The sequence below is a fragment of the Amblyraja radiata genome, chromosome 17, assembly GCF_010909765.2.
Source record: "Amblyraja radiata isolate CabotCenter1 chromosome 17, sAmbRad1.1.pri, whole genome shotgun sequence".
NCBI classification, from domain to species: domain Eukaryota; kingdom Metazoa; phylum Chordata; class Chondrichthyes; order Rajiformes; family Rajidae; genus Amblyraja; species Amblyraja radiata.
In genome coordinates, this window is record NC_045972.1 from 16,170,041 (window position 1) to 16,184,782 (window position 14,742).

The window sequence follows — 14,742 nt, forward strand, 5'->3', positions numbered from 1 at the left end:
TTTTCTCATACCCACACAATCTGTTGGAGGAAGAATAATAGACACAAATAATGCATGTAAAGGATCCCATGAACATTGAGACAGCTAAAACAATGAGAGTACCAAGATTGATTATATTGCACAAAAATACATGATAAGTTAATGTAAGACATTATAGAATAGGAGGGGTAGACAATTGGGCCATTCGAGGCTGCTATGTCCTTCATCAATATCACGGGCCATTAGCTTCTACCTCAGCACCATTTCCCTCGATCTCTAGGAATTTTTCAATTTCTGTTTTAAATTAATATAACGACTGAGCCTCAGCCTCACGCCAGTGTACAGCAGGTGGGGCTCAGCATGTCTTCCACCTCAGAGCAACCAAAAGAAAAAAAGTGTTTGGAAATGCAATGAACAGGCTGAGCTAATCACAGATGGACTAAAAACAGGCAAAGAAATCACGTTACCTAAAGTTGTAGAATTCAATATTAAGTCCAGAAGGCTGTGGGATGGAAAATCAGCAACAGTTCCTCAACAACTAAAAGGGTTTTTTAATTACTATATATTGTATCTAGAAAATGCTGTGTCATCTGGATTTGTCATTTGGAAAGTTTGTTAAATAATGCTGCGTTTCAGTTCTAGATTGGTTGGTGCAACCAAAACCCAGGTGGCTTGGGGGCAATGGATGGCTACTTGATGGACCAGAAGAGGTGCTTCAAGGTGTTGTTTCTTCGCTATCATCATTGATTTTAATATATGTAACAAGAGACGGTATATGCTGAGATAGAGACTACATATAGTTAATTATTTTACTACTTAAGTTAAACACAAAGTGCAAGAGTAACTCAACGGGTCAGGCAGCATCTCTGGAGAAGAAGGATGGATGACGGAACCCTTCTTCAGACTTTACTACTACTAGATTTTATTATTGGCACAGGATCACAAAAAAAACATTTCATTCCTCGGCTGTATAAAGTTGAGAGAAATATATATATCATACAACATGTGAAAATTGAGAAAAAAAGTTTAAACAAGAAGAAATTTAGTCATTGTACAATTTTTGGAAATCATTTTCTCACTTGAACACCTGACCAAATTAGTAATTTATGCTAAAATACACTTGAAAACATGTATTATGTTTAGTTTAGAGATACAGCATAGAAACAGACCTTTCTGTCCACCAGGTCCATGCCAACCATCGACCACCCCTACACTAGTTCTATGTTGCCCGCTTTCATATCCGATACACTAGGGGCCAATTAACCTACAACCCTGCGCTTCTTTGGAATGTGGAAGGAAACCAGAACACGCAAAGAAAACCCACATGGTCACAGGACGAGCTTACAAACTCTGCAAAGACAGCACCAAAATCAGGTTCGAACCTGGGTCTCTGGTGTTGTGAGGCAGCAATGCTACCAGCGCGCCACCGTGCCGCCCAGATTGGTTACATGTTTCTTATAGGAAAAGTGCAGTGATATATTTCTGCAAATCTTAAATGGGCTATTTTCTGCATGAATTAAGAGTGGCTCCGGTGAGGTTGATTCAACTCCCCATTTGAAAGTCCTGGCAAAAAATAACTGGAAAGGAAGGACATTAGTTTGGAGGATGTGGAATCGGTATGGGTAGAGCTGCGAAACACTAAGGGGCAGAAAACGCTGGTGGGTGTTGTGTACAGGCCACCTAACAGTAGTAGTGAAGTTGGAGATGGTGTCAAACAGGAAATTAGAAATGCGTGCGACAAAGGCAAAACAGTTATAATGGGTGACTTCAATCTACATATAGATTGGGTGAATCAAATTGGCTGGGGTGCTGAGGAAGAGGATTTCTTGGAATGTATGCGGGATAGTTATCTAAATCAACATGTAGAGGAACCAACGAGAGAGCAGGCTATTTTAGACTGGGTATTGAGTAATGAGGAAGGGTTAGTTAGCAGTCTTGTTGTGCGTGGCCCCTTGGGCAAGAGTGACCATAATATGGTTGAGTTCTTCATTAGGATGGAGAGTGACATTGTTAATTCAGAAACAATGGTTCTGAACTTAAAGAAAGGTAACTTTGAGGGTATGAGACGTGAATTGGCCAAGATTGACTGGCAATTAATTCTAAAAGGGTTGACGGTGGATATGCAATGGAAGACATTTAAAGACTGCATGGATGAACTACAAAAATTGTTCATCCCAGTTTGGCAAAAGAATAAATCAGGGAAGGTAGTGCATCCGTGGATAACAAGGGAAATCAGGGATAGTATCAAAGCGAAGGATGATGCGTACAAATTAGCCAGAAAAAGCAGCATACCGGAGGACTGGGAGAAATTCAGAGACCAGCAGAGGAGGACAAAGGGCTTAATTAGGAAAGGGAAAATAGATTATGAAAGAAAACTGGCAGGGAACATAAAAACTGACTGCAAATGTTTTTATAGATATGTGAAAAGAAAGAGATTAGTTAAAACAAATGTAGGTCCCTTGCAGTCAGAAACAGGTGAGTTGATCATGGGGAACAAGGATATGGCGGACCAATTGAATAACTACTTTGGTTCCGTCTTCACTAAGGAAGACATAAATAATCTGCCGGAAATAGCAGGGGACTGCGGGTCAAAGGAGTTGGAGGAATTGAGTGAAATCCAGGTTAGTCGGGAAGTGGTGTTGGGTAAATTGAATGGATTAAAGGCCAATAAATCCCCAGGGCCAGATAGGCTGCATCCCAGAGTACTTAAGGAAGTAGCTCCAGAAATAGTGGATGCATTAGTAATAATCTTTCAAAACTCTTTAGATTCTGGAGTAGTTCCTGAGGATTGGCGGGTAGCAAACGTAACCCCACTTTTTAAGAAGGGAGGGAGAGAGAAAACGGGGAATTACAGACCAGTTAGTCTAACATCGGTAGTGGGGAAACTGCTAGAGTCAGTTATTAAAGATGGGATAGCAGCACATTTGGAAGGTGGTGAAATCATTGGACAAAGTTAGCAAGGATTTACAAAAGGTAAATCATGTTTGACGAATCTTATAGAATTTTTCGAGGTTGTAACTAGTAGCGTGGATAGGGGAGAACCAGTGGATGTGGTGTATCTGGACTTCCAGAAGGCTTTTGACAAGGTCCCACATAAGAGATTAGTATACAAACTTAAAGCACACGGCATTGGGGGTTCAGTATTGATGTGGATAGAGAACTGGCTGGCAAACAGGAAGCAAAGAGTAGGAGTAAACGGGTCCTTTTCACAATGGCAGGCAGTGACTAGTGGGGTACCGCAAGGCTCAGTGCTGGGACCCCAGCTATTTATAATATATTTTAATGATCTGGATGAGGGAATTGAAGGCAATATCTCCAGGTTTGCGGATGACACTAAGCTGGGGGGCAGTGTTAGCTGTGAGGAGGATGCTAGGAGACTGCAAGGTGACTTGGATAGGCTGGGTGAGTGGGCAAATGTTTGGCAGATGCAGTATAATGTGGATAAATGTGAGGTTATCCATTTTGGTGGCAAAAACAGGAAAGCAGACTATTATCTAAATGGTGGCCGACTAGGAAAAGGGCAGATGCAGCGAGACCTGGGTGTCATGGTACACCAGTCATTGAAAGTAGGCATGCAGGTGCTGCAGGCAGTGAAGAAAGCGAATGGTATGTTAGCTTTCATAGCAAAAGGATTTGAGTATAGGAACAGGGAGGTTCTACTGCAGTTGTACAGGGTCTTGGTGAGACCACACCTGGAGTATTGCGTACAGTTTTGGTCTCCAAATCTGAGGAAGGACATTATTGCCATAGAGGGAGTGCAGAGAAGGTTCACCAGACTGATTCCTGGGATGTCAGGACTGTCTTATGAAGAAAGACTGGATAGACTTGGTTTATACTCTCTAGAATTTAGGAGATTGAGAGGGGATCTTATAGAAACTTACAAAATTCTTAAGGGGTTGGACAGGCTAGATGCAGGAAGATTGCTCCCGATGTTGGGGAAGTCCAGGACAAGGGGTCACAGCTTAAGGATAAGGGGGAAATCCTTTAAAACCGAGATGAGAAGAACTTTTTTCACACAGAGAGTGGTGAATCTCTGGAACTCTCTGCCACAGAGGGTAGTCGAGGCCAGTTCATTGGCTATATTTAAGAGGGAGTTAGATGTGGCCCTTGTGGCTAAGGGGATCAGAGGGTATGTAGAGAAGGCAGGTATGGGATACTGAGTTGGATGATCAGCCATGATCATATTGAATGGCGGTGCAGGCTCGAAGGGCGCCGAATGGCCTACTCCTGCACCTAATTTCTATGTTTCTATGTTTCTATGTTTCTATTCAGTTGTATTTGGGAGTGGTGAATAAACGCTCTCTTTGGAAGCAGAGTCCACAATGTACACGTTACAAGAAACACAAAAGTCTTCCCATAGTGCTTGTCCCATGAAATCCCTTTCCTACTGAAATCCCGGAAAAATTTTGTAATTTAATAGCTGTTGCCAGATCTATAGCCAGCATGCCCACTAACATTCAAAACTTGTCTAGACAAGCCAACCTTTTAATATTTAGCTGTTCTTGCCTCAGGCTGAAACACTCCCAATTGTACTTGAAATCAGACGATCAGTAAAACAAAAAGTGTTGTGCAATGTTGTGAGCCTGTACAGGCATCCACTGAAGCAAAGAACAGTATTGTCATCACTCTTTTGGACTAGCACATTGCTTGCTGTAGGGAAGGGTTTATGTCATTGCTCACTCCGGATACATGGATATGAGCATTATACCAGGAAAGCATGTTGCTCAGCCAATATCACTGAACCTGCAGGCATTCACTTATCATTATTTAAGTAACTACAATGATAAAAAAATATTTATATTCCTTCATTAATATCTGCCAGGGTTTACACTGGAAATTTAAGCCAGGAAGGTTATTGCAGAAAACCAGATTTAAAATAAACTTGTGTCCTTTGTTTTTGCCTCCATAAAACCAGTAATTAGTCATTTTATTGAAAGAGTGTTGTTACTGAAGAGGGAGGTTCCCCAACATGGGCTGGTTTTCTGAATGAACTGTTGCCAACGCTCAATTGGACTTGTGCCATATTGGCCAGAGCTGTCTCTTTTGTATTTTTTTTGTTGGGAGCTGCATGATAAAGCTAAAGTTCAAACTGACCAAAACACATTGCCAATGATATTCTTAAATGTAAGCAAGATTGGCCCTTAAGCCCTTAACTAGCACTTAAACTTGGCAATATGAGTGTGATCTGAACAGTAAAATCCTGCCATTTAAAAAAAAAAACTGCTTGTTGAATAACTACAGGTGCTTGAAATATTAAATAAATACACAAAATACTGGAAACGATCTGTGTAGAATGAAACAGAGTCAACGTTTCAGATTGAATACTCTTTCAGAAGTTTAGTCAGAATTTATTTTTGCATTAATATTTTGTGAGATCCCTTTTGCGTAGTGGGCACAAAAAAATGTTAATATTTTAATATTACAAGTTTATTACGCAGTTCACCAACTTTTGTAAATATGTCCAACAGTGCTTAAGATTGAGGCTTTAATTTTTGATCTTCTGAACTGAAACGATAAATTGTTTGCATATTTCTGGGTTCACAGTGACATTTTGAAACAATTAGAGTCGGCACGAAACAAGCCCTTCAGCTATGCCATCCGTGATAAGCTGATTCAATTTTCCCACGTTTGGTCCATATCAAGTCAAGTCAAGTCATGTTTATTTGTCACATACACATACGAGATGTGCAGTGAAATGACAGTGGCAATATCCCGATAAACCTTACCTATCCATGTACCTGTCCAAGTGTTTTTTACATGTTGTTATTATAGCTGCCTCAAGCAGGATGGTGGCACAGTGGTAATGACCCGGGTTAGATCCTGACTACGGGTGCTTGTCTGTACGGAGTTTGTATGTTCTTCCTGTGACCTGCGTGGGTTTTCTCCGAGTACTTCGGTTTCCTCCCACACTCCAAAGGTTTATAGGTTAATTGGCTTGGTATAAATGTAAATTGTCCCTAGTGTTTGCAGGATAGTGGTAATTTTGCAGGAGAAAATTACCCCTCAGGTTCCTATTAAATCTATCCCCTCTCACCATCTCATTTTATAATCAATATGATGGAACAATACATTTGGTTTGTAAATAATTTGGCAGTATACGTCACATATACAACAAATTATTTGAAAATTATATAGACCCAGTCTCAGCCTTTATTATAAAATAAAAGATATCTATGAGGATCAATATCATTGTTTTATCATTAATTTATATATTTAAATAGCAATAAATCTATGCACTGAATCTGTTAATGTACTACAATTTCCATCACCCTTAAGAACATAATCTCTTAAGCACCTTTCATATACATCGTAATGTTTTAAGCTGCTCAAAGGGCGAGAACATACTGTATTGTTATACCAGGAACCTCATTTACTCCAGTTATAAGACCAACACTTGCATACACACATCCTTAAGTAAAAATACTTAACCCAACACCTTATCTGCAGTATATGGGGTAATGTCCTAATGCATGACATCAGATGAGTCTCATCAACAAAATGACCCCAAGACTATGTGCCTCTGTGTTTTTACTGTTATTAATGTATAATATTAGTGAGCTAGTACACTAATACGTTGCAATCATTTTAATGTAAGAATGTTTTGTTCTCAAGCATTTTATATTAGTGTGCTAGTACACCAATACAATGCATTAATTTAATGTAAGAATTACTTTGTTCTCAAGTATTTTACATTAGTATGCTAACACACAAATATAATGCAATAATTCTAATGTCAAATACTTGTGAACAAAGTAATTCCTATGCTCAAACTCTGAAAATAAGGTACATAGTAATTCAAGAAAGGTCAATATGAAACATAAATGTATTTATCTAACATTATTCGCTCAACACACAAAATAAATTACATGAGCAGTTTTGCAGGTTGCCAAAATGGATGATATTTTGTGCACCATAATGTCAGGAACACCTGTGGTGTCATTACATATTAGTTGTAAAATGGATGCTGCCCATTTATCCTGTAATTATCTTTCAAGGAAGTTTTATAGGCTGTGTTATGTGCTCATGAATAAGGAATGCCTGCATTTTAAATGAAAAGTGAACTTAGATTTTATAGACAAACGAATCTTCTAAGTCAAGCATCATTTATCTATTTTTGAATATTAATTCATCTTTGTTATTTTAAGAATGGTCTACCAAGAATGTTATATTTAAGTAATAAGTTGGCTCTTTGTTATTTATCGTTCTTGCAGCTGAAGCCTGCAGCACCACTGAGGATGGCGATGAACCCTTGCATTGTCCCACTGACTATGAATGTCACATCACCAATCCTGGGAATCCTGCTGAAGGAATTCCTAATAGAGGACAGTGCATAAAGCAAAGAGGAAATAGTGGTCAGTTTATATCTTGCACGTTCCGTGTCAACATTGCACAATATAAATAAGGAAACATGCCAACCGAGTAGATATTTAACTGTTACAGGTGAATTCAACTCCAGATATGGCATGAATGGAGCTTATTTCTTGAAAGTTCATCAGGAGAGTGTAAAAGTTGAACAACATTTGATTATAAGGGTCTTAAGGTCTTAAAGGTCTTAATTTTTCCAAACCTATCCTATCCATGTACCTGTTCAAATGACTTACAAACATTGTGATAGTACCTGTCTCAACTACCTCCCCTGACAGCTCGTTCCATATACCCACCATCCTTTGTGCAATAAAAAAAGTTGTCCATTGGGTTGCTATTAAATCTTTCCCCCCTCACCTTAAATGTATGTCGTCTGGTTCCTGATTCCCCTACTCTGGTCAAAAGACTCTAATTGCATTTACACTATCTATTCCTTCTGGTGAAGGTAACCACACAATGCTGTTGCAGAGGGATTCCCAGTGTTTCAGGACAAGGGCCCTGGACAAGATGTTCTTGGTTGGATGATTGACTTCCAACCATCATAACCCTTTTCCTTTGGTAAGATTGATTCCACCCATTGGAGTGATTGCCCATTGATGAGAACTGTCAACATTTTACCAGGGTTTCTAGATGCCACACTTTGATGTCAAGTGCAGTCAGTCTCACCTCACCTCTGGAATTCAGCTCTTTGTTTGAACCAAGGCTGTTTGAGGTCCCGTCCTGCCAAGATTTAAACTAGGCATCAGTGTTATGGGTAAATAGGTGCTGCTGAATGACACAATTCACAACAACTTTCCTCATTTTGCTAATGATTGAGAGTAGATGGATTAATGAGCTGAAATGGATCTGCCCTATATTCTGTGACCTGCTCATGTTTATCCACATTGTCAGGTAGATGGTGTATGGGAACTGCTTGGATCAAGGCTCAGTAGGTCTGGGATTAAGATGTCAGTATTACAGTCAGGATGTTGTCTGTATTACATCTGGTCTTTGCTGCATCCAGTGCTCTTGGCCATCTTTTGGTATCACATGGAGTTAATTGAATTGGCTGTGATGATGGGGATCTTAGCAATAAGCCATTTTATTAACATATTGTATTCAGTCGTCGCTGCAAGGCATGTTGGCTCAATGAAAACTTTGTTCGAAGTGACTGGATTGAAAAAAGCCGGAGGTAGTTTTCCGCAAAGCTCGAACGGTGATAGATGTGTAACACATTATTCACATAGTACATTGTGTTATAATGGATAATAACGTGTTCTCCTACTTTAGTTTACCTGATACGATCATCACATTTCTTCTGGTAATGATTCCATGTGAACAACATTGTAATTGTGAGGTTGACATTAGTTTATTTTCTTTTTGACTGATGGTCATTATAGCATAGGGCAACCACTTCTACACTAGCAGAATTTGAAAGTCTTCATCGGAGAAACATGGCATTTTGTGGTAATCTCCACCCCCCATATGGATTTTGCTAAGAATTGTGTTGCCCTACAAAACTGCGCATTACCATGCCTGCTTCCTGAAGCAATGCAGATACACCCAATGACCAGGACACTTGAGTTTCCAACAATACATAACCTTCTTCCATAATCTGGTTCCCATCGACCTCATTGTGGACATTCGACTTTGTCTTAATAACTGATACGCTATAATGCTGAGAACTATATTCTGCTCTCTGTATCTACCTATTGCACTAGAATTTGGCTTGATTGTATTTACGTATAGTATTATGTGATTTGATTTGGTAGCCTGCAAAAGAAGGCTATTCACTGTACCTTGGTGCATGTGACAATATTGTACAGAAAAGAACTATACATTTTCCTAATCTTCTGAAGTAAGATCACTTCTGAAATTAGGAAAGCAATAAACTATTTTATTTTCAATATGTGTTTGCAGATGGACGACATTTAAGACCGAAAATGTTCAAAGACTACAAAGATTATTTTGGTAAGAGGATTAAGTACTGATGTTTATAGAATACCCATTGATTGTAAGCAAAGGAAGATTTATTTCTCAATTAAAACATGTGAAATTCTCCCGCCCAACAGGTTGTGAAAATTGGACCATTCAAAATATTCAAAAATAAAATGACAAACGCATGAAGAGAAATGGATAACTGTCAAATTGAGTTGAAAAATTGCTAAACGAATTGAATGAAAGAGCACATGAGCGATTGGCAGTCTACTGCTACCCTTGTGTTTTCATTTGCACAGGGCACAGAACATGGCAAAGGTGCTCCAGTTCAGCTTCTTCCTGCAGGAACAACCAACCCACAAACAACTTCTCCCCATTCTCCCACCCTTATTTTCCCCTCTTCCCTGTGCCCCAACTGGATACCTGGATTTGCACCCAATACCCCCGTCAACTTCCACCCATATTCCTTCCTCCAGCTTCACATTTCACACCTCCTCTATCCTTATCTCACAATTTTTGTCTTTTCATCTTTGGTATAGTATAACCATCTGAAATTAAACCCACCCTCACCTGCATCCACCTATCACTTGCCAGACTATGTCCACCACTCTTCTAACTTTCTGTGTCTTACCCCCCCACCCTCCCCGCCCTCCCCGCCACAATGAATCTGAAGCAGGGTCCCAACCTTTTCCAGAGATGCTGCCTGACTGACTAACTCCAGCACTTTGTGTCTTTTTTTGGTAAACCAGCATCTGCAGTTCCTTGTGTCTGCAGGAATAAGCTGCTGGTTTCAGATATCAGATAGGTTGTTAAAGTGGATATGCAAATAATACATTTGTGTGCTGTCTACACTTCAGAATTAGTACTGAATGCTCACTCCAGTAATAATAATAATAATAATACATTTTATTTATGGGCGCCTTTCAAGAGTCTCAAGGACACCTTACAAAAATTTAACAGGTAGAGGAAAAACATGTAAGGGGAATGAAATAAATAGTAGAGACATGACTAGTACACAAAGTAAAGACAGAATACAATTCAAAACACAATATGAGGCAATTAATGCACAGATGAAAAGGGAGGGGGACGTGGGGCTAAGGATAGGCAGAGGTGAAGAGATGGGTCTTGAGGCGGGACTGGAAGATGGTGAGGGACACGGAATTGCGGATCAGCTGGGGGAGGGAGTTCCAGAGCCTGGGAGCTGCCCTGGAAAAGGCTCTGTCCCCAAAACTGCGGAGGTTGGACTTGTGGATGGAGAGGAGACCAGCTGATGTGGATCTGAGGGACCGTGAGGGTTGGTAGGGGGAGAGGAGGTCAGTGAGATATGGGGGGGCCAGATGGTGGAGGGCTTTGTAGGTGAGGATCAGGATTTTGTAGGTGATCCGGTGGGAGATGGGAAGCCAGTGAAGTTGTTTGAGGACTGGAGTGATGTGATGCCAGGATTTGGTGTGGGTGATGAGTCGGGCGGCTGCGTTCTGGACCAGTTGGAGTCGGTTGATGTGAGTGGAGCTGATGCCAAGGAGAAGTGAGTTGCAATAGTCCAGTCGGGAGGAGATGAAGGCATGGATGAGTCTTTCAGCAGCGGGAGGTGTGAGAGAGGGTCTGAGTTTGGCGATGTTGCGGAGATGAAAGAAGGAGGTTTTAATGACATGGCGGATGTGAGGCTCAAGGGAGAGGGTGGAATCAAAGATCACGCCAAGGTTGCGGGCCTGGGGAGATGGGGTGACAGTGGTGCCGTCGATGGTGAGAGTGGGGTTATTGATTTTGCTGAGTGTGGCTTTGGAGCCTATGAGGGGGAATTCTGTCTTATCGCTGTTGAGTTTGAGGAAGTTATGTTGCATCCAGGTTTTTATAGCTGACAAACAGGAGTTGATATGGGAGAGGGGGGGGGGGGGTTGTGGGGGCATTTGGTGCCGAGGTAGATCTGGGTGTCATCGGCGTAAAAGTGGAAGTCCAGGTTGATGTGGCGGAGTATCTGACCAAGGGGGAGGATGTAGATGATGAAGAGGAGGGGGCCGAGTACGGAGCCTTGGGGAACGCCTTGAGTGACTGTAACTGTAGCAGAGATGTGGTTGTGGAGATAAGAGTTACATTAAAATGAAATTCAAATATGAGTTATTTTGTGGAAAATAATCTGTGCCTTCTCTTGGCAACAAATGGTTGTCCTCCCCTTGTATCTGCTCAAATAATTTTAGGTTTGCCTCTTTATATATCATCTTATGCTACTTTATGTTATTTATTAAGTGATAACATTTGGTGTCTTCACCTAAGTGTGTGTTGATCTATCCAACAGTTTTCTGTACATGGTTGTCCTGGGATACTATCTAGTCTTTATGGACAATTAGGAAAGCACTCCCAATGTTATCAAACCAAATCATAAAACAGCTAACAACAAGGTCCCTTGTCAAACATACAAAAAGGGAATCAAATCAAATGATAATACTACTCCGTGTCTAATCACCTTCCAGCTCCTCCAAAGCATTTCAGTCACGTAGGCCTTTAAGTACTTCACAGACCTCAAGCATTCTTTCACCACCCACAGAGGGATATAGTCACAGAGCAGATCCGACCAGCTGCTTGCCATTTCTAGCCTAGAAACGGGTGCTGTTGCCATTGCCAGCACTGTTGTAAGGACTAGCAAGGGTTTACAGTATTTAGTGAAAGAGATGTGATGCTCCTTCTCTGTGGAGTCAGGAGTAATGCACTCAAGTTGGCAGGCCTTCTAAATTAAAGGCTGTAACTTGTGGCCCGACTTTCACAGTAAACACAAATGAACATTGCCGTCGAAGATAGACACAAAATGCTGGAGTAACTCAGCATGCCAGGCAGCATCTCTGGATAGAAGGAACGGGGGATGTTTCAGGTTGAGACCCTGCCTCAGAGATGCTGCCTGTCTAGCTGAGTTACTCCAGCATTTTGTGTCTACTGTTTAAACCAGCTTCTGCCGTTCCTTCCCACACAAAACATTGCCATCTCTGCTTGGTCCACGCTGGAGGTTCATTGATCACTGGGAGCCTGGATCCCAATTGGTAGCTCTCACCCAGCAACCACGCAAGCAGCTCAGGGATCATGCATATTGATCACCACCTAATCAGCATGTATACTCTACTAACTTTACCTATCCTTCCTGTTGTCAACACTAATAGTACCTTGTGCTATTATACTCATCATCAGCCGCTCCTCAGCACGGACAGAATCAGAGGCTTCAATGATTCATGTGGAAATGTTGGAAACTAACTATACGATCCATTGTTCTACATTTTTGTCACTGTCATTCAATCTTCCGATTAGCTCATTTCTTCTCTCCTTCCCACTGAGAGAAAGTCTTATAGATCAATCAGCCTGAACTATTAACAGTCACTCTCAACAAGCTGCATGACCTATTGACTATTGTCAGCATTTTTATGTCCGATCTCCCCACCCCTGTTTAGTTTTTGCTTCTGTCTCACAGTTTTAACGTTCAGGAATATACCTGGCAACCTGTCAAAAGCAGTGCAGTGACTCAACTGACAATGGATGGCAGATTAAATGGCTTATTATGTGAAGGAGTGTCCTGTACATGGCTTTTAATTGACACTTTGACATGTTTACTGACGTGCCCTTTATCACAACCTGCCTCCCACCCATTATAATCTCTGACCTGGAGTAGTGCCATCATTTCCACTTCCAAGTAGGCGTTTGGGTGGTGCAACGATCGAGTTACTGCCTTGCAGTGCCAGAGACCTGGGTTCTATCCTGATTACGGGTGCTGTCTCTATGGAGTTTGTATGTTCTCCCTATGACCGCGTGGGTTTTTTCCGGGTGCTCCGGTTTCCTCCCATAAGCCAAAGACGTACAGGTTTGTTAATTGGCTTCAGTAAAAATTATAAAATTGCCCCTACTGTGTTGGATAGTGCTGGTATATGGTGATTGCTGATCAGCGTGGACTCGGTGGGCCGAAGGACCTGTTTCTACGCTGTATCTCAGAGTAAAAAAAGGTAAAACTGAGATCAGTTCTGTTCATTTTGCTTGACTGATGTAAAAATATTTAGAACACATAACCCAGGACAATAAGATGAATATCCCGCCTTGCTAAAGATTTCCCCCCAAAAGACCTCCTTTTACATCTTTGCCAAATTGAATATTTAATGTTTCAAGAAGTACATTTGCGAGAGCAACTCGACTGTGATAATTGGAGATTCTGAGCCCACTCACACCTCCCATCACACCCAGTGTGATCTGTGCTGACTTACTACCCCCACTACATACCAATCACCCTAACTCCTCACTCACCTCACTCCCCTAGCTGCTTAAATATCCATATCACCCTCATTCCCTCATTCCTCCACCCGACCGCACCTCCACAAAGTACTTGGTGGTTTCTCTAATTTGGGAGGAATTATTATTGCTCAGATTTATAAAGAATCTTATGTAGGTAAGTGTGATTTTAATTGTGTTCATTTTAACATGACTGTTTGTATTTTGCAGGGAGTAGCTCCAATAATGCTGTTGGCTACAAAAAGCACCACCATAAACATCTGGGGTAGAGCTGCCTACATGCCTGGTACAGCAAGAGCCATTCAAAGACACAATGTGAACAGGAGCATATCTCTCTGTGATTGTACAACCATTTCAAATGTTGTAAATCTACAGGTAACCTGGATTATTGTTCGTAAACTATATCATTAACTACTAATCATCAAGTAGAGTCCCCGAATCTGCAGACATGGTAAAGGCACGTTTGAGTTTCAAGTGTATACAATGTTAAAAAAACACATCATCTCATAGCAAGAGAGTAAGCCACAAGTTGTTAATCACTAGAATTGCTGGATGATTTGCCCTTATCTTTCTTCTGAGCATTGAGAAGTCATTGTGTTTACTCAGCGAATATGAATTAAAAAGCGAGAAAAAGTAACCACCATTTAATTATGCAATCCTGTTAATTGGGACATTGAACATGGAACATAGAAATGTACAGCACAGGAACAGGCCCTTTGGCACATAATGTCTGTGCCGAACATAATGTCAAGAGAACCTATCTCATCTGCCTGCATGTGATCTATTTATCTCCATTCCCTGCATACCCATGTAGGTCATTTATGCTTTAACTGAAAAACCAGTTAGGAATGTAAAAACAGTCATTACTTAAATGATAGTTATTCTGCACACTCGTTGTGAATGATTGTGTCTTGATTCAGTGCTTCACCTGATTAGATTGATTTGCTGAGGAATGAGGCAATTATATATAATGCTAAATTAATATCTGGAGACCAGGATTCAGAAATCCCCAGCACAGCAAAATCAGACCCTTAAAGCATGCGGGTCTGCTAATTTGCAAGTAGCTAGTAATCACCATGCCACTTTCATAATGGAGGCAGCAGCTTCACTAAATTCTAAATTTCATTAATTAAAAAATAGCATGCACTTTGGGCAGCAGACAGCTTTATTGATATTTATGTTCCATCAAAAGAAACGTCAGCACTACATTTGGGTAGTCACTAT

The 14,742-nt window shown here is 40.9% G+C and overlaps 1 protein-coding gene across 3 annotated transcripts in view; it reads left to right on the forward strand.

The window, feature by feature from the left end:
- The window catches only part of wfdc1 (WAP four-disulfide core domain 1), a 39,886-nt gene extending 25,873 nt beyond the window's left edge, over nucleotides 1-14,013 (forward strand). For 2 of the 3 annotated variants that reach the window (XM_033035782.1, XM_033035781.1), the window contains 4 exons: nucleotides 616-699; nucleotides 7,191-7,331; nucleotides 9,244-9,294; nucleotides 13,729-14,013. In XM_033035782.1, coding sequence (XP_032891673.1) covers nucleotides 616-699; nucleotides 7,191-7,331; nucleotides 9,244-9,294; nucleotides 13,729-13,787 — 335 coding nt within the window. In that variant the 3' untranslated portion in view covers nucleotides 13,788-14,013. Of the gene's footprint in view, nucleotides 1-615; nucleotides 700-7,190; nucleotides 7,332-9,243; nucleotides 9,295-9,395; nucleotides 10,140-13,728 lie in introns of those variants that run through there. The other variant, XM_033035783.1, reaches the window with a different exon arrangement.
- Nucleotides 14,014-14,742: the final 729 nt, after the last annotated feature.